Source organism: Pristis pectinata, chromosome 1 (assembly GCF_009764475.1).
Source record: "Pristis pectinata isolate sPriPec2 chromosome 1, sPriPec2.1.pri, whole genome shotgun sequence".
Lineage (NCBI taxonomy): Eukaryota > Metazoa > Chordata > Chondrichthyes > Rhinopristiformes > Pristidae > Pristis > Pristis pectinata.
The window spans coordinates 45,647,328-45,668,667 of NC_067405.1; the positions used below are offsets into that span (position 1 = coordinate 45,647,328).

Sequence of the window (21,340 nt, forward strand, 5' to 3'; positions counted from 1 at the left end):
TGTTGCTTGACCCACTCAGTTCCTCCGGCAGATTGTTTGCTGCTCCAGTTTCCAGCATCTGCAGTATGGTCTATTGTTTCCAAGAGAATCAGTTGATTTAACAATTTCACTCACACAATTCTATCTTCGTATTAATATTGGATCCATTCTGACATCCTACATTCTACAAGAATAGGCTACAACAAAATAGACGCAAACTTCTCCCTCTAGACACACCCACAACATAATCTGAAACTATAGTAGTCTCTGATTATTTCTCCAACCATGTGATATATTGCATTGTTTGATCAGGTTTTAAGATCTTGCTCTTTTACATTTTTTTTGACAGAAATTTCTTTACTTGGATATAATAGAAAAATCAATAATATATCCATTGGATTATTTTTGGTATTTATTGTGAATTTGAAAATGAAACCTATCCAAAGAAAATGCCCACTCTTACTCTGTAACCATTAGCTATTGTGCAAAAGCAAAATACTCTCAAGTTAATGGTTCCCTCAAACAAATGCTGCCTGACCTTCTAAGCATCTCAAGCATTTTCTATAATTATGTCGAATGGTGTTCAGAAAAGAAGCAACAAGCTGATTACCTTCAGTTGTTCCAGATCAGGTCTTTCAAAGTTCACCACCTCTGCAAGTATCTGGTCTTCTAGGCCATCACGGATGACTGTGAAATTAATCAGCGTAGTCTGTGCTTGTATTTCAGGTTTATAATGAGGATTAGCCAGTTTGGTGTGCAGAATCAAATGGAAATTGGGATGGAATGGACATTCTTTATCTCCAACTCGAATGGACCTTAAAAAGTAATAATCAGCTGAATTATGTTTCTGTACTTGCATTTTATATAAACACAAATTGCAGACACACTTATTAAAGAGCATTGATTAAAATATAATGTTACCTTCCTTTCTTAATAGTGTGCCTTCCAAGTAATGGGTCTAGCACAGGATCAATCATCTCTTCCATATTTTCTATTAAAACAATGTCTCCCACACCAAGTGCTTGTTCTATGATATCCATGTACCTATTAAATGAAGCACAAGATTGTCAATGGAAGATTTCAGATATCTGCAGTAGGCTTAGTGATATGAATAGTAACATTAACTACACCAATGAACCAAAAAGTGGTTGCTTGTCATTAAACAAAGCTACGACAGGAAGTCACGGATTTTTGTACCTTCAGACTATAGGATGTTTATCCACAGATACAAGCATTCACAATATCAGTAGAATTAGGGCATTTATGTAAAGCAAGTGAAGATCAGTGTCTGAATTTGTGTAACTTGGTTCAGCTAGGAGAATGAGGAGGAAGTTACTATTTGCTGGGCCAACAGAGATTTACTTATCCCACTAAACACCGTGTATTTGCTGGAAGATGATTATTTTTATGGTCAGCGCTGGATTCAGAACTGACTACTACAATTGAAACAGACTTACAAATTTGGTAAAGCCCATATCCACCAGAATGTGGTAGTGACAAGGCACACTGTTGAAATTTACAGGAATTTCACTAAATATCAGCATGCTGCCAAGTCCCACCTCATTCCACAATGTCACCAGCAAAGGTGGCAAATGCTGGACATTTGTGCCCTTAGTCCTTCAGGAAATTCTTTTGCAGACCAAATTAGTCAGACAGGAGCGAAGTTCAATGTTAAAATCATCCACCATCTGTCCCTATTGTACCCAAAACTTTCATATCTTCAGGCCTCAGATACTAGTACCAAAGCCAATCATAATTACCAATTATAGTCTGAATTGACTGAGATTACTGAGCTACAGTTGAAATATACTAGATATCATACATAACATGGAACTTAAACTGCTTCTCTTTCTCTCTTCATGACAGGAATGAAGGAAAGTTATCTAGCCTTAACTTTCAATGGCCCCAATTTTATTGCCATGGGATTACTGCCCACTATCCGAACCAGGTGCAAGGCTCTTGCTTGCTGGCCCAAAGTATCTCGAGATCTAGCATTAGACCCTGGGCAGTGGCAGGACCTTGAATTGTCTGTCCTTATTCTTTCTGCCAAACTGCATCATTTCACACATATCATCTGGCATTGGGGAGGATAGTATCAGACAGCCTACATTTTCTTAGAGTCTGATACTATCCTCCCCAATGCATTAGGGCCATACTATGTGGTACACTGTTCTTAAAAGTGCACAAACACTATATACTATACTGCTTTGCCTTCAAAAAAATTTAGCCTATATAAAACTATTCACCTACATAAAATTATACCTGCTATTCACAGATAGGAAATTATGATTTTAACTATTTACACAGTCATAATCTCACTGAGACAAGAGAAAGCTCAGGGTCACCCCTTGATGCTGCCTAACCTGCTGAGTGTTGCCAGCATTTCCTGTTTTTATTTCAAACTTCTGATCCCTGTAGTTTTCTGATTTTCATCCCAATGTTCTATGCCTACGCAAGAGCAAGGAATTCTACTTTCACTGAGGTCAGCCAGCATCATCTTATGTAAAAGATTCTTAAATAATAGTCTGCAACCATTGGATCTCTGCCACCTGTCACACTCACAAGCAACAACGTCTCAAACTCAGCATGGTGTCTATTTTTTTCCTTTGGTGTTATTGCAAGCATGATCACCTAGACACAATACACAGGATATCAAGAGGCTGCAAAGGGGTGTAGACTCTGCCAGCTCCATCACAGGCACAACCCTCCCCACCATCGAGGATATTTTCAAAAGGCGGTGCTTTAAGAAGGCAGCTTCCATCACAGAGGACCCTCAACACCCGGGACATGCCCTCTTCTCATTACTACCATCAAGGAGGCGACACAGGAGCCTGAAGACTCGCACACAAAATTTGAGGAACAGCTACTTCCCCTCTGCCATCAGATTTCTGAATGGCCCATAAACTCATGAACACTACCTCATTATTCCTTTCTTTTGGACTATTTATTTTGTAAGTTATAGTAATTTTTACGTCTCTGCATTGTACTGCTGACGCAAAACAACAGATTTCACATCATATAAGTCAGTGATAATAAACCTGATTCTGATTTTAGACAAGGTAATAACGACAGAACAGATTTCATTGAAGGCAGCAATTTTCGAATTAAACAGCAATCACTGATGCAGCAATATATCAAAGTCATTTCATGACTTTTAGTTCTTTGAAAAGGTACACCCATGAACACCACAATTATTCTTTGCTTTTTGTCTTTAAGCCAATTTCTCATCAATGATACTAGTGATCTTTTAATTCCACAAGCCTCAATTTTCCTAATCACTATTCAATGCTGTTTTCCAGCTTTTGTGGGGGACTTTAGCAAATGCCTTCTGAAATTCACTAAGCTACTTCACAATGCAAGTGGTAAACCTTTCAAATTGTCTACCTTGGAGAGCTGTGGAGGCTCAGTCATAACACAGATGACTAGATTTCTGGACATTGAAGGCAGAATACAAGGTTAATGGCAGGACTCTCAGCAGTGTGGAGGAAAAAGGGGGATCTTGGCGTCCATGTCCATAGATCCCTCAAGGTTGTTGTGCAGGTCGATAGGGTTATTAAGGCCTTCATTAGGTGGGGTACTGAGTTCAAGAGCCGCGAGGTAATGTTGCAGCTCTGTAGAACTCTGGTTAGACCACACTTGGAGCATTGTGTTCAGTTCTGGTCGCCTCATAAAAGGAAGGATGTGGAAGATTTAGAGAGGGTGCAGAGGAGATTTACCAGAATGCTGCCTGGATTCGAGAGCATGTCTTATGGTGATAGGTTGAGAGAGTTAGGGCTTTTCTCTTTGGAGAGGAGGAGGATGAGAGGTGACTTGACAGAGATGTACAAGATGATAAGAGGCACAGATCAAGTGGACAGCCAAAGGCTTTTTCCCAGGGCAAAAATGGCTAACACAAGGGGGCATAATTTTAAGGTGATTGGAGGAAGGTATAAGGGGGATGTCAGGGGTAATTTTTTTTTTTACACAGAGTGGTGGGTGTGTGGAAGGCACTGCTGGCAGAGGTTGTGGGGGTAGATATATTAGGGACATTTAAGAGACTCTTAGATAGCCACATGTATGATAGAGAAATGGGAAGGAAGGATTAACATTTGGGAGGGAAGGGTTAGATAGATATTAGAGCTGGATAAAATGTCAGCACAACATTGTGGGCCGAAGGGCCTGTAGTGTGCTGTAGTGTTCTATGAATCAAGAGATTGTGCTGGAAAATAGCTCTGAGGTACAAGATCTAAGTGAAGGGCAGAGCAGACTCAAAGGGATGGACATCCTAGTCCTGCTCTTATTTCTTATGTTCTAATGTAAATCCACATGGGTGACATCAACAGCATTCCTTTCATCAAGCTTGTCTATTACATCATCAAAAAAATCAATTAATTTAGTCAAACATTCTTTTATCTATTTTTCAAAAAATGGAAATGACCGAAATCTCATTCAAATACAAGCAGCAACATTTTCTATAGGTCACAGACATTGGAAAACAGCAGTAGGTAGTGATGCACTGTAGCAAATTTGTGAATTGCCTCCACCTGGTCTAGAACATTACAGCACAGTACAGGCCTTCGGCCCACAATGTTGTGCTGACATTTTATCCTGCTCTAAGATCTACCTAACCCTTCCCTCCCACATAGCTCCCCATTTCTCTACCATTCATTTATCTATCTAAGAGTCTCTTAAACGTCCCTAATATATTTGCCCCCACAACCTCTGCAGGCAGTGCGTTCCATGCATGCAACACTCTCTGTGTAAAAAAAACTCACCCCTGACATCCCCCTTATACCTTCCTCCAATCGCCTTAAAATTACGTTGCCTCGTGTTAGCCAATGTCACCCTGGGAAAAGGTCTCTGACTGTCCACTCGATCTATGTCTTTTATCATCTTGTACACCTCTATCAAGTCACCTCTCAGCCTCCTTCTCTCCAAAGAGAGAGCCCTAGCTCGCTCAACCTAGTCTCATAAGACATGCTCTCCAATTCAGGTCTAGAAAAAAAAACTGAGATATGATGCTCAGGATTGGGTGGTGGAAGTTAAAGCACCCAGAGAGATCAGAAGGTCTGGGTGAACAGGATGGTACAGTCACTGCACTACCTTGCTCCTCATCCTTCCCCTCCTCTTAATGCATTCTGGACCTCAGCACCAATGCACCTCTTGCTTTCCCATACCTCACGTCTTTCATTCTTCTACCAAAACAATTGCTTTAATCACCTTAGGGTGAAAAGTAATATTTCCCTTATTTCATGAGGGAAGAAAATCATACACATTGAGAAATCAGAAACTATGTGTATATACTTTCCCCACCAATATATGGATATCATAAGCAGTGGGAGAGACATAGAATGAAATAATGGATGATTCAATAAAGAGCATTTCCTTGCATTTTATCATGCTCCCCTTATGTCTATTTAACCTGACACCATGAATGTCAAAAATACATCCAATGGCTGACTGGAGAGCACTTCAAGAGCCCCACACAAGCAGATATCACCACAGTTGTGAACAGCATCATGCAAACATCTTAGAAGAACATTTTCAGGTTGGAGGAAATTGCTGCTTGCTCTTCCATATACAGACTTGCACATGAACGCTGCTAAGCAGACACAGTAACATCAAACAACACACAAACTCCTTTGGCATTACATGCACAAAGTTCCTCAGCAAATTAGAGGCCCAAGAAAATACTGAAGCCAGTCTTAACCTGAGGATCGAGGTATGCTGCAGGGTTAAACGGCTCTACCTTGCCTGAGCTCTGAGAATCTATTTCATTCCATTGTTATTCATTGTCCTGCATCCAACCTTACAATGATATCCTCAGCCCCTCCCCAACACATCATCTGTTTCACCAGACTGCCACCCCCAATATCATCTGCCCAACCCAAACTCTCCTCCATAATATCTGCTGGACACCACCTACCACCCCACAATCATCTCCACACTCAATATTTCAGGAACAGCTTCTCCCCCCGCCACCCCCCCCGCCATCAGATTTCTGAACGGTCCATGAACACTACCTTGTTATTCCTCTTTTGCACTATTTATTTATTTTTGTAACTTATGGTAATCTTTATGTCTTGCACTGTACTGCTGCCACAAAACAACAAATTTCATGACATATGTCAGTGATAATAAACCTGATTCTGATTCTCTCTGACACACCAGCTCCTCTAACTTCTCCATAATTCAGTTCCAGCAATTGCTACTCTGCAGTGGCTGAAGATAGCAGAGGAAAGGGCTATTCTACTGTATGATACTTAGAGTCTCGTTTGTAGAATTTCAGAGCCTCCCCAGATGGGTGCATTGTTTGAGTGGAGCAAGCACCTGCCATTCATCTGCAAGTAAGATGCCTTCTCTCCTCTCCTGAACTTATCCCATCAGCCTTTATAAGGACATATTTGAAAACCTTTGGGATTTAGAGATTGCCTACATCTTCAGAAGGATTGCTCAGAGAGGTTGCCTGCATCTACAGTGTCATAAATTCTTGCTATCACCACAGAATTGAACGCCCTTTAAGCCACACAAGATCCTTAAGGACTTGCAACAGATCAAACTTTCAACCTTGCAAATGGCAAACTACACACCGGAGAAAGGTCTTCATGCTGTTGTCTATCACGTATGAGAGGTGACCTGGAAATCAAGATGGTCCTTCAGCCCTAGCATTCACCAGGCAGAAATATTTTCTCCCCAATCCACTAAACCATTCTCTTCCTGGAAAACTAAAATCATCTCCAGTGTCATTATGAGGGCAGTAAAGTATGCCTTTGTCTGTATAAGTGTAATAAAGACAGTTCAAACGCAGGTGATTATTCCTTTCTATAATTGCTGCTTTTCAAAAAAGATAATTTTCTTCTATGCTTCATATTTGCAGATTTAGCAGCCGTCAGCTCACCCTTTTTGACTCAAATTGATGACTTTCAAATTGCTGCCATATCTGTTTTTGATCCACTTTATTCCCTGGAGTTGAGGATCAATCAAGAGTGGCCAACGTTCACAATTAGAAACAATGGTGGCATTTTCAGTGGACATTTTGTCACTCGGCAAGCCTTCATTGTTCCAGGCTGCAATTGTTGCATCATCTGTTAGTAAAGCAACAACATCTAAACCTTCAGTCATTGGAACTGGAACCTAGGACAAGAAGCAAATTCATTAAATATTTTTAAAAATTTGAACAATTTGAACAAATTTTTGCTGCAGTAACACTTACTTAACATGATTTTTTTTATTTGTCAACTTTTAAACTAGCAAAAATTAAACAAGAATATTTCTAAAAAGAATCATGGATTTTCCACATTATCAAAGTTAGTAGTATCTTCATAATAAATTTTACTTCTTCCCCTCTATGTGAGCAAAGTACTTAAAAAAACACTCATCTTATTATGATCCAAAATACATCCAGCTGAACTGCATTTTTCTCTCAATAGCTAACAGGGGTAATTATAACATTTACCAGTTTTAACCATCTCTGCACCAGAATAATAATGAGTGCCTTCCAAGTCAAAATTAAAATGGGAAATACTGGTCACTGTAGCCCATGTAGAACACCAATTAAGGTATTAATTTATTGTTCAATTTGTAGGACAACAAGATATTTTCACAATGAAGGAGTTCTTAGCCAAAGTCACCGCTTTTTCCATATTAAGGACTTACAGTAAAACTCCTTTAATCCACAGCACACTCGGGACTTTGATGGAGTGGGACTATTTTCCAGACTTTTGAATGTTATTTCATTAATATTCTAACACATTCTTAATTCACTTTTTTTTGAAAAAGGTTTTACATAGTAACATTCCAATGAACCCAGTTGATTTAAAGGGAGCATAGAAACCAGGGCCCCAGCAAGTGGACAGAGAGCTGGGGGAACCCAGGCCTCAGTGAGTGGCTGAAGAACAAGGGAATTAGGGCTCCAGTGTGAATGAGAGTGGAAACTGGAGCCCTAGCAAGTGGGCAGGATGACCAGGAAGTGGGGCCCCAACGATGGATGGGGAGCACAAGAACTGGGGCCTCAGCAAGCGGTTATTAAGTGCAGGAACCTTGGTGCAAGCAAGTGGACAGGGAGCAGGGTAACTAGACGATTAACTAAACAGTGGACGGGGTGGGGAGGGAGCTGGGCCCTGGTAAGTGGTCTGGGGGTGGTGTGCACAGGAACTAGGGTGCCGGTGAGTGGATGGTGAGTACAGCAAACATCACTTGGTGACTCAGATGCTGAACCGTCAGATTTCTCTAATAATCAGATGGTAGATTGTTAGAGCTTTGTAACCATTTAAAAAATTTGGAATGAAATGGACATGGAATGAAAACAAATTCTGTTTAAGCAAGATTCTCTACATAATGAGAGAAATTCCCATTCATATTAATCCAGCAGTCAAAGTCATACATTTAAAAGTCACACAGCCACTAGCCACAATGACCTTGCCCAAGTGATAAATATGAAGAATTTCAAACGATGAACAATTTCAAGCCTAATTTGGAGAGGTGCCAAGTGAAGACAAAGCAGGGATTGAGAGAAAGTAAATTCTGAGATGCAGATCTTAGTCTTCATGTACACACTTTTCATTAGCTCATTATACAGTGAAATTAGAGTTAGCAACCAGCCTAACTGGATCATTAATGAATTCAAAAATATTAACCGTCACATTCAGATAGAATTTAAAGTGCTATGCAAAAGCCTGCATCTCTTCCACAGACAGAAAGGGAGACAGTTAGAAAGTCATCCTTAATTATTTATTGTCATCTGGGGAGTACAAAAAGGTTTATTTCACTTCACCATCCTGAGCCACTGCTACAAGACCACAGCAGGCAAATGCTGAACTTCCCTCAATCAGTTCCCGTGCTTTCTGTTCCCTGGGTTTCATCTCATGAAGCCTGTCGGTAGTTCCTAAGGTAATAGGAACTGGAGGGAGGGGGTTTGTGGCAATTTCCTCTCCTCCAACTATGGCTCCAGCAGCTACCTGCTCAAGACCTTAATCATTGGGGCACTGATTATTTTATTATAACTCCTTTGATACCGCAAGGCCTTTGTTCTGGGATTCTACTTGCTGGCAGGAATCTTACTGGGTGCTACCATAAATACTTCATGAAATACAACCAAAGAAATAGGAGCACAATCATGGCTGCGTTGGAAATAGAGGTCCCAATCCAATTTCCCAAGGATGGTGAAAGAGAATTTAAGCTCCAAATCCCAATTAATGGATCAATTTTGAGCGATCAGACTTTTATGTCAATTAATATGGGTTAAAGGATGTTCTTTGAAAATCAGAGTGTAAGAAAATATTCAAATTAATTTAACATATTCTTTGGTATCCACTGATTTTATGAAAATTGAATAACTGTAGACACTAGGAGTCTGAAATAAAAACAATTAATGCTGGAAACAGCAGATTCTGCAGCAGATGTGGAAAGAGAATTAGAGTTGCTGTTCTAGATCATAGACTCTTAATGAGAAATGGGAAAGAAAGTAACTAAGTTACTTTGCTGGGAGATAGAGAAAAAAAATAAATTTTTCTTTGCACACCTGCTGCCTGAGCTGAATGATTTTAGCATTTTTTTATTTCCATTGAGTTTGAGTTAACAGATCTCAGTTGGGGCACCTGGAGATTTGATAGATTTATTTCATTATCCTTTGGCCCTCAGCAAGGAACTGAAGGTGACTCAGTGTCTATGGATACTGATCCCTACAAGGAGGAGAGGAAAGAACTTATGAGAAAGAGAGGAAAATAAGTAAACTGAATATTTGTGCATATAGATTTAGTGATGAAACGATCTTTTCCAATAATTTGTGGCACTAGAAAAGACAAAATAACTTGTATATGGCAGCCAAGTATCTTTCATTATGGGTTCATCATCAGTGCCCACCTACACCAGAAGGCTACAATTTTAGGGTGTGTCAGGAAGTGCTAGAACTACCGTGTACCACAACATATCATTGAAATGACCCTTCCATCTTACTCAGTAAGGAAGCTGAGAGAGACTTGAAATATTTTAGTCTTCAGAGATTAGGGCCAGAGTTCAGCCTTAGATCTTCAGTGAAAGTACCACAATCGTTTAAACAGGGTCACCATCCCCACTAGAATGGTTAGTTTCATTTATTTTAATTAATATTGTCAATTACTTTATATATTTTGTATCTACTTTTATCTCATACATCCTTATTTTAATGCTAGATTGTCAATAATTTATGTTTATACTGAAAATATATTTCCACAGTTTATAAGCGTGTTTGATCAGATGTTAGAGACAAAAGGCCTTCTGAAAGCTCAAGCTGTCAGAAAGGCATCAGGGCAATCTGTGGGTGGGGCCTCAGTGCGAACTGTCTGAAGCCTGCTTGCAGCTCATTGCCACACTACCCAGCAGAACAATCAGAGTAGTGATGCTGGCAGTGCACTGGGAACTCTGTGCCTGTAGAATCATGAGGGAGTTGATGGAAATGTGTGAAAAATAGACAAAATTATCAGGGGCTTAGATATGGTAGATAGTAGAAAACGTTTTGCCATAACAGAAGTGTCCAAAACTTGAGGACATAGGTTTTGGGTAAGAGGTGCAAGTTTCAGAGAGGATCAGAGGAGGAATTTTTTCAGCCAGAGGGTGATTAGAACCTGGAACACACTACCAGGAAGTCTGGTGAAAGTAGTTAATCTCAAAACATTTAAGTATCTGGATGAGCATTTGAATTACCAAGGACTATTTGAACTGCTGCTGACCAAGTGCTGATAAATAGAATTAGTACAGATGGGTACTTGGTCAGCATGGAAATGGTAGGCTACAATCCCCACATGTTCTGCCATCAAAAAGCAAAAATGAGCAAATCCTAAATACAACAGATTTGGAAGTATTTTGGAAAAGGCTGAGACCAATTACTGTGTCATCACAAAAGCACTGAGGCTGAATGATGTAGAGCAAAAGGATATCTGGCTTGATTCAACAAAATTATTACCATTATCCCCTGAAGGTGCTGACTTACAAAGCTAGATTCCTTATCTAGCTTGAAAACAAGAAGGTAAATGTTCCTACTAATTATAGTTATTCTGAAAATGTTGAAGTTTCAGTCTGATATGCCGCAAGTCTATCAAAAAAGCTGTACTTATTATACCTCTGTTTATCTATGAGAAGTCTTAAGTGGAGTCTTATATTGTAGACATAACCTTATGCAATACAGACATTTTTTTCGTCTTTCCCTTTCAGTATTCTAACCAAGTCCTGAGGAGAACGGGAATTGTTACAAAACCACTTTATCTGTCAAAGAAAGGAAACTATCACAAATTGCAAACTGAAGACTGTAAATGCTTGATTTTTCCAAGTTGGGCTTCAGCTTGAGAAGTACATCCATATACCAAAACACCAAACAGATATTATGTGGGTTAAATAATATAAATAAAAATACTCATTTAAAATAAAGGATTATTTTCACTGACAGACTCAGTAAAATCCAATCACATTATAATGCACAGTCATAAAAATTTGTTTGGATTGTGATATTTCACTACCATTCAATGGAATGTGGCTTTTTTATTCAGATGTAAAAATAATTTGCCATCAGTTAATTATGCTTCAATTTCCTGAGATAAGCCTTCAGTTGATTTGATAGGTTTTTTTAAATAAATTGCATTTATGAACTTTATAGTGCAGTAAACACAATAAAGATCACATCAGGGTGCCATTATTTGATAAAAATTACTCCAGGAAATGTTATAGGAAAATATATTACTGGTTAGTTAAATGTTTACCTTTTGGCTTCTCAGGTAAGGCATCCACATGCTTTGAACAAGTTCATAGCGATATCTCTTTGAGAAAGAGCCAGCATAAGAAATAAAAGCTGCCATTAAAAGGACATCGCCACAGAGGGTTTCTTCTTGCTCACGATACTGTGTAATAGACTGAGCCCAGCGCACATTCTCTGACTACCACATGAAATGAAAAGACAAAAATTGAACAGCAATAAATATCCACCAAGCAGACTGGTACAGCCTCATGAATTACTTTGGTCCTAAATAAAGCTGAATTGGAAACACCTTCTAAATAAACACTATTCCATCTCACAATGTAATATTGAAAATTTAAGAACCATAGAAACATTCATTAGAAAGCTAGTCAAATGTATTTACTATATTTAGTTTTACATTTTTGCAACCATGTTGAGAAAAAATGTAAAATATTAATTTATTGTACCAGGTGATTTTATAAGGTCTTACCTCTAGTCCTCTCACTAATCTGTTAGCCAGTTCAATCGTCTTATTGGTTCTGTTCACTTCACCCTGACAGCGAACTTTTTCAAATGTGGCTCTTTCAAAGGCTGCTGTTAACTCAGCCAAGCTTGCATCTAATTCCTTTCAAAAATATAAAATAGTTGGAATTTTAAAATATCTTGGGCAATGCCTATGCAATAATTCTTTCAGCATCAGCACCCACCATCTTCTCACTTTCTTCAGCTGGGTGGAAAAACCACAGCACTTCTGTTGGGCACCAATTCCAAGTTTACAATTTGCCAATGCAAAGGAGGACATCCTCAGTTTTGGGTGGTGCCCTTGCCACTTGATCAAGGAACAGGTACAATTCAAATTATGGGATTATGGTGAGATTTTTTTGCATTAATCTGGCAGTGAAATGAATCAAAATCATTCCAAAAGTCTGCTCCAATTTTCAATGGATATCATATACTTTGTATTCACCAAATATACACAATTGTTGTGAACAATTAATTCCCTTATACCTATTGGTGATGATATATGACACTTTATAGGAACATGGTCATGAAGGAGTGGTTGCTCATATTGGCAGCCATTTAGTGACGTAAATAATTACATAACAAAAGAGATTAACAGTTGAACAGTTGTCCAATAAGTAAAGCATGTCCACGAATGCAAAAGGATTCATTTCACTTGTAACCTCTTTGCTAGCAAGATTACAAATAAAAAAATTGTAATGAGAAATTATGTATCACAAAAAAGCAGACTCTATAATAATTTCCTGAAAGTTTTGAATTGAAATTATAAACTACAAAGTCAAAGAAAAAAATTGCGACGAGCACTTCCAATTTACGTTGAGCTGTCACAGCATCTGTTTGTTGATTCATTTTCCATTTCTCCACAGCTTGGATTTAGTCTAAGACATATTACCATGCGATAATTAGAAATATCTTTCAAATGTTGTGCACAACTTACTTATGGGAAAAATTTATTTAAATTATATAGAACAAAAATATTAGAAACCATTTTTATGTTTTAAAAGTATACTTCATAAAGATAATAGGATTAAAGTAAAACATTAATGTATTTTACAACTTTAAATGTTTTTATAAAATAGATACATCATAGCTATAACCAGTATTAAAATAGTTTTAAATATGTAAAAGCATACATACTTTTTAATGCATTAACATGCATACAGTGAGAATAAATGATGCATATTGCGATGTTTGCAGATAATTTCAAAGTAGCTACATTTTCTCTCTGAATCTCTTTGTATTTGAAGTGCTGCCCTTTTCAAAACAAGTGAAAGTTCAATCAAGTTTTGGTGCCATGATGATCAAACAGTGTCACATCACTATGGCAATGTCTGCCAGGGCCACAAATGCAGATCAGCTTTAATTGTACTAGGCCTTATTGCTGGTGCATGTCAATCAGAACCTATGAATTGAAGAAAATTTGCTCTGTTCATTCTGTTAAATGATGTATCCAATTAAACCTGTTAGAATTCATGATCTTCAGTCAAGGTTAAATGAAAGTAGTTACTCCTGTCAGCTATGTGATTAAATGCTGCCTACATCAGGCACATTTATGTGCGAAATTAAAATTTTGTCTAAAGCATGAATCTTTATGCATGCCAGTTAATTATCTTGCAGTCCTTCTACACATTAAATGCCCAGTACATTTGTTCTTAATCATCAGGTGCAATTTAAAACACACTTCATATCCAGCATTTAACTAGATTCCTCCATTTTAATGTATTCGGTTATAGCTGAAAATGCTACTCTTTTCACAGGTTTGGCTGTTGCGACATTGTTACAGATTATCAACATTCAAAGGTATGGTAACGATCCACCCTACAAAACTAAAATGTTTGATTGCAGAGAAGTATTTAAAAAGGAATGTTGCTTTATGCAACTTAGGTAATGATCTATGATCTATTATTCAGTGGCATGACACCTCGCATTTTAGGTGTTCACATTCAAGGTGCCATGAATACATACCGCATAAAACATACTTCTAGCCTAAAATTCTCCAGGTTCATGATTTTTGTTAAATGAAAGTTGTATTTTTTTCAAATCTCAAGCTAATTAATTCAGTTCTTCAGTAGCTAAATAGTCAATAAATTGTGACAGGGTTATAAAAATAGGAAATGTCACCAATAAAAATCTGGTTAGATATCCTAAGCCCATCAATGTTTAATGGAGTTAATAAATAATTGTTTTTCTTTCTGTGGTTCACATCTTACTGGGATGGAGAAACTTATTAATAATGGATAATTCTATCAGTATTTCTTTGGTGCTCATTTACTCCTCAAAATTTCCAGGCTACTTTTCAAAGCATAGATCTCCTAATAAAGAGTTGCATTCTTATAACTTAAATATCTAAAGATATCACCAATGCCATCTCATGATGGTGGGTACCATGGGAAAACTATAGAGACCAAGATCTCTGCCTGTGTATTTCATCTTCCGTATTGAGAATATGGACTAACCCATTTCCTGGATGTGACTGCAATGTCTTTTTGAGTCATCCAGAAGGTGGTGCAATGGCCTTCTTAACACTATAGAAATTGAGGAGAATTTTCTACCAAATTGCTTGCTCTCCCCAAAGTAATAGCTGACAAGGGGGTTAAATGCAGGTAGAGGCAGTGGAGGGTGCTTTGAAACTTTTGAAATTTTATGGGCCACAGAATTCTTTTGAATCAATCTCCACATGACTGAGACCAACAGAAACCGTTTTGCTTTCACTTTCCCCCTTCTTCTTGATGGAGTACAGTAGAAGCTGGGCATGGGATACTGGAATGCTGCTGGATCAGGTAGAACAGCTACCCTCCCAAACCTGCTATGAGATCCCATTAAAGTAGACTAACCTTTCACTGTTTTATTTTATCTACATAAATTTCAGACATTTCAATTCAGAATTTTTTTCATCTTCACTGTTAAGTTGAATGAAGCAGTAATAATAAAAATAAAATAGGTATGCAAAGACAGAAGTAGTTTTCTTGCTATGTTATTAAATGTACATAAAATTAAAAAGCTAAAATGCAGCTTCTTTTTAAATTGAAAAAAATTACTCCCTTTTTTCTCCACATCTTCCACATTTACCATTTTAATCTTTCTTTCATGCCTTTTCTAACTTGTGAAACCTTCTCTAATTTTTCTTAACATATTATTTGTGCCACCTTGCTCTATTTTGGAATTAGGAAGGTCCACAGAAGTTGGTGTCAAGAAAGAGTGGGAGTTATCAAGAAAAATAATCTTTTCTGCCATACGAGGAGTAGACTCACTCTCAAATGAAATGGTACACTGTGCTGTAAACATATTAAATTTAACAGGCCCTTTTTTATGGAATAGTAAGGGAAAACATTAATATTATAATTTTGTTAAAGGACCAGGGCAATTTTTGCAATGTATAGTTTGCAAAACAGATTTCTTAGTTCAAGTGTCTTGCAATACTAACTTTAAATGGTCAATCAGGCAAAGCTCACACGGTAGTGAGTGTAATCACAGTCACAACGCATCAAGTGATTGCCGTACTTCTATATCCTGGGCTTGTACATTCAATTCTCCATGTGCCAATCTATCCACGATTGAGAAATTGTAAGGCTATAGTTGACAGGAAAAAAATTGAACAAAATCATCACAGAATCCTTTTGTGTGCTTGTACATGGGTTTATAAACCATCTTTAAAGGGCAAGCTGACCACTATTCCTTGCATGCAATGTAAAAGTGAAAGGGAAGAGACAAAAAATAAATTTTAAGAGGCTGAAAGGAAAGTTGTATTATTGAGACAGTTATGAATGATAGTACCTTCTTACTAGTTCAGACTCTAGTGTAGCATCCTTATGCACTGAAGTCTATTTGTCATTTCAGACCACAGAATTCTTTAGCTGTAACATAACGATTTGCAGTGGATGGCTTATGAAAGGTGCCATCATGCCACTCCATAGTTATCAGAACCATTCAATTTGTTAATAATATATTTTTAGTTATTGAGAAAAATGCAACTTCCATTGGATTACTGCAGAATCATGTAATTTCATTCATTAGATTTAGTAATATCTTAATAATGTAGATTTAACTTAAGATATAGTATTTCTAACACAATTTGCTGTTTTATTTTCTTAAAATAGTTGATCATGGGTTCAAACTGCAGCTATTTGAAGCATCTGCTGTTAAATAACACATCCAAGTTAAATACTTTTGTAGATAAGCAATGGCCACTGTAGAATAAATGGTAATAAAGAAGAATGTTATACAAAATTGAACATGCTACAAGCAAATATATTTTTAATATTTATGTTAACTTCAGAAACAATTTAACACCATTTGGGATTGATTGGCTACTCTCACATTTTGGGGAATTATCAAGGGCAAATTCATTCACTAGACTTTACAGTAATGTAAATGCTTTATGGTTCAGCTACAGCAATGTTGAAGTAGCTACTGTACTTTAGAATGGTTTGGTAATTAATTTAGCCCCTGGCCTTGTATCATAGATTGCATTTTACCTGCTTTCAAGGAATATGAGAATTAAGGAACAAACATTATCAAAGTTATTTAACATTTGTTAGTTTGATGAATTTGCCTCATTATAGCAATTGTTCTAACAAAGTGACACTGGAATTACAATCAGTTGCATCATGTACATTCCGATAAGAAATTAGTTATTAATGAATAGTAGAAATTATGATTTCTTTCATAAAAGCAAAATATTTCACAGGTGAAGGACAAATTTTACTACTTACAGCAAGCTTTTTTCTGATAATTTGAAGTTTCTCTGCTGCAGCAGCTAAGTCAGAATTGGCTTGCACAAGTGCTTTCCGTTTGAATTCCACTTCACAGTGAACCTATCAATTTACAAACATGACTAATATTTAAGATTTATTTGCAATCTTAAAACTAACATGTCATCAACTCAATATATTGTTTACGTACACTAATTTCTCCGTTTTCCTCATCTCTCTGGTCTCCCCATTGCATATGTGCTATCCTATTCTTTTTCAAGCATAAAACATTCTAGTGTACAGATAACATTCTGGATACTTCCAAATATTGGTGCCTTATTAAGTTTGACAATTAACTATTTCTCCCCCCTCCCCAGGTCTTCCTCCTGTATGTTTTATTTGAAACATAATTCATCTTCACCTAGATGCAAATGGCTGTAACCCCATATTGTGAACATAGTTCTCCCTGTTTAGCAACCTATGTTTGTAACTTGTTGTCACTGTGTGATTACCATACAACAAATATCAACCTGTTAATGCATTCACAGATACATACACACATATTTTAGTGAGTTAGCATTCAACTAGTTTAAAATAAAAATGGTAACCTAATTCAATAAGTTGCTGGCATAAACATTATTATGAAGTTAAAACGGTTAAGAACACTGCAGGCTCCAGGGGGATTGGATGTTAGTAATTTGTCTTTTCTCCCTGCAATTGTGTTTTTTAAAATGTGCATATATCAAGTTGTAAGTTATGGTACATGGTTGATCACAAATATTGGGAGTCTTGAAATGCTGTTATAATCCAGGCTTCTAAAGGAACACACAAACCACAAGCAAATATTAAACTAGGTTAATACTTACATATATCTTTTGAAAATGACATCGTGACAGGCATGCAGATAGAGAAAAGGTAACAGAAAATGTTGAAAATGCATCACAACAAACAATGAAAAATTATTCTGTGAAAAAACATTAATTACACTGAGGAAAGATGAATTAGCCACTCATCATTAATGAGAACGTACATTTTGTGTAGGTTTAAAGTCCATGTATGATAGATGTGCTATTACTGGCAAAATACATCATGATAACACTCAAGTCAGCAGTGAAAATGTTCAGTTGACATATGTTCTCTTGCAAAGCATTCAATCATGCCAAAACAAGCACTTTTGATTGGTTAAAAATATTGCTGTAATGCACCTGTGGACTAGAAGTGAAAATGTTTACAAATTACTGCAACTCATTATTTTATTTCTACACTTTGATCTTCATTGGCAACTAGTTTAATTAAGGCTGTCAAAAGAAGAAAAAAGTGACAAAAATTTTCTTGTTAACAGAATTATAAAATTATTTGCAAATGCTTAGAAGTAAGTTTTGATGACTTGTATTGTTTAATTTGACATCTGCACTGATTCCAAAATTGCATAGCTTGGTGTTATATCAAATAAGAAGTGACACTCTGCACCTGGTTGTTTGGGAGTAAAATGGACTGTTCAAGGTGAAAGATACTCAGTACAAGGAACAAAACACATCTTTGTCATCCTACTTCCGTATTAAGCACTTCCATCTCACAGGCATTATATCTATAAATTTTCCTTTACCTTTATTTAGCAATCAAAAACTAATTTCAATCAAAAAAACTAATTCCCACTGTTCACAACAGGCAATCCTCACAGCAATAGTAGGTTTTTGAGTTCTTTTCCATCAATATTTTCTTGAATGAATTGTTCCTCAATTTAATTTACCCGTCTTTGATCTATATAGCCAACCCTGTGTTACGGCCATTTGGGTTACAAAAATTCACCCTTACGTAATTCACAAATCACAACCCAAAAATCTGAGATAAGCAATAAAATTCGCTCTCACAGAATGTGTGTGGGGGAAAAAAAGTAAATACCTCAATGCAAAATTAATTTCTTTTTCAACCTGTGTTTGTCAACACAGGTGCAGATTATATGGCTTCATATTGTGAAAAGTCATTATCTGGCCCATTTTCTAGGAACCCAACCTGTAAACACAGTAGTTGCCTGTATCCTTACAATTACCTAAAAACAAAAGATAGAACCAGGTGGGAGGACAGAAGGGTGAAGGTGAAAACAGTTAGAAGGGTTATAAACAGGAATCCAAAGGCTACCAAGTGCTGATAAGGAAAGTGATAATGGGAACAATTAGAAGAGAGATGAAGGGTAAATGGAACTAGATGGGGAGAGGATCTGGTGGGTGAAATGTGTGGGTAGTGGGAAAGGGGACAAAGATGCAAGGACCAGAGGTGGATCAGAAGGATGGAGGTGGGAGACACAGGAGGTAAGGGTTACAAGAAATTGGAAAATTCATTGTTCCTAGCATTGGGTTGATTACCCAAGCAGAATACGAAGTGTCGCTCCTCTAATTTGTGTGGTGCCTCACCCTGGCAATGAAGATCAAGGACGAACAGGTTGATGTGGGAATGGGAAGGGGAATTCAAATGACAGGCACGCAACTAGGAGCTCATGATGGCTACTACGGATAGAGTGCAGGTGCTCTGCACACTAGTCGCCTAGTCCGCATTTGGTCTCACCAATGCAGAGGAGACCTCATTGGGAGCACTTAATACAGTCGACAAGGTTGGAGGAGGTGCACGTGAATCTTTGCCTCAGCTGGAAGGGCTGTTTTGGTGCCTTGATGGTGGTAAGGAGGTATGGGTGGGGAGGGATGAGTGGACCAGAGAGTCATGGAGGGAGTGGTCCAGGCGGATTGCAGAAAGGGGAGGAGGAGATGAGGCTAGTGGTGGGATCTCATTGCAGCTGGCAGAAAGATAACGCCCGCATCACCTATAAGGAAGGTCTTAAAGCCCTCGGTGTTTTTCTGCAACAAACAACTCACTTCCACCAACGCTCTCCTCTGCCTGGCTGAACTTGATCTTATCCTGAACAACTTCTCTTGACTCGCCTCACTTCCTACAAATCAAAGGTGTAGCCATGGACACTCATATGGGCCCTAGCTGTGCCTGCCTTTTCATTGACTACATGGAACAGTCCTTGTTCCCAATCTACTCTGGCTATCCTCCCCAATTCTTTCGCTGTGACATTGACACCTGCATTAGTGCTGCTTCCTCCACCCATGTGGAACTCATCGATTTTATCACTTTCACTGCTAATTACCAGCCCGTCCTCAAATTCACTTGGACCATTTCTGACACTTCTCTACCTTTTCTGGATTGCTCTGCCTCCATCTCAGGAGACAAACTATCTTACTGACGTTTACTATAAACCCACCGACTCCCACAGCTACCTGGACTAAACCTCTTCCCACCCAGTCTTGCAAGGATGCCATTCCCTTTTCTCAGTTTCTCCATTTCCACTGCATCTGCTCTTAAGATGAGGCCCTCCATTCCAGGACATCTGAAATGTTCTCCTTTTTCAAGAAACATGGCTTCCCTTCTTACCGTGGTTGATGGAGCCATCTCTCAAATTTCCTCCATCCCTCAGACTTCTGCTCTCACCCCACCTCCCTCCAAATGGAACAGAGATGGAGTTGCGCTGGTCCTCACCTTTCATCCTACTATCCCCCACAGCCAGCACATCATCCTTCACTCTGTCCTTCTGATCCACCTCTACTTCTCCCATTTTCGTCCCCCTCTCCCTCCTGGTTCCATCCCCTACTACCCACACATTTCACCCACTGGAACCCCTCCCTCGTCTGGTTCCATCTCCCCTAATGGTTCCCATTATCACCTCATCAGATTTCAGCACTTGGTAGCCTTTGTATTCTTGCTTATCACCCTCCTGTCTCCACCTTCGATCTCCCTTCCCCCCACCTGGCTCCATCTGCCTGATATCCTTCACCCTCCTTGGTCCACCAATCACCTATTGGCCCCCGTACCACCCCTTCTCCTCTCCTCTTTATAATGGCTATCTGCCTTCTCCATTCTCAAGCCTGATATAGAAATATTGACAATGGCTTTCCTTCCACAGATGCTGCTGGAACCACTTAGTTCCTCCAGCAGATTGTGTGTCACTCCAGATTCCATCATCTGCAATCTCTTGCGTCTCCAAACTTTTGAAGGGTGGAGAAGAAGCAAGTCAGAGAAGGGAGAAGTATTAACTCAAGTTGTACAGGGAACAATTCTCCAACTTAAAAAAATAAGAAAAAAATTGCAGATGCTGGAAATCTGAAACAGAAATGCAAGGAAGACTCAGCAGATCAGTTAGAAGAAATGGAGTAAACATTTCAGGTTGAAGACCTTCTTCTCTTAGGAAAGAGAGAAAACCGAGTTAGTTGCAGAAAAGATGGGGAGGGATGGATAGGGCAAAGGGAATATCTCTGACAGGATGTGGCCAAAGTTGCTTTGGGGATGAGCTGTAGTTAGAGGGTAACAAAGGAGTGTGATATATTGCACTGGCATGTCAAGCTAATGGAGAGGGGGATAAAAACTGATGGATGACTTATAGTAAAAACGGCCAGTTCTGATATAGACAGAG

General features: G+C 38.3%; 1 protein-coding gene across 1 annotated transcript in view; it reads right to left on the bottom strand.

The window, feature by feature from the left end:
• Positions 1 to 21,340, bottom strand: part of dnah9l (dynein, axonemal, heavy polypeptide 9 like) — a 242,026-nt gene that overhangs the window by 41,291 nt on the left and 179,395 nt on the right. The window contains exons 60-65 of the mRNA XM_052029683.1: positions 16,897 to 16,998; positions 12,153 to 12,287; positions 11,688 to 11,861; positions 6,857 to 7,092; positions 901 to 1,023; positions 590 to 794 (exon numbers count right to left, since the gene is read on the bottom strand). Coding sequence (XP_051885643.1) covers positions 590 to 794; positions 901 to 1,023; positions 6,857 to 7,092; positions 11,688 to 11,861; positions 12,153 to 12,287; positions 16,897 to 16,998 — 975 coding nt within the window. The remainder of the gene's footprint in view (positions 1 to 589; positions 795 to 900; positions 1,024 to 6,856; positions 7,093 to 11,687; positions 11,862 to 12,152; positions 12,288 to 16,896; positions 16,999 to 21,340) is intronic.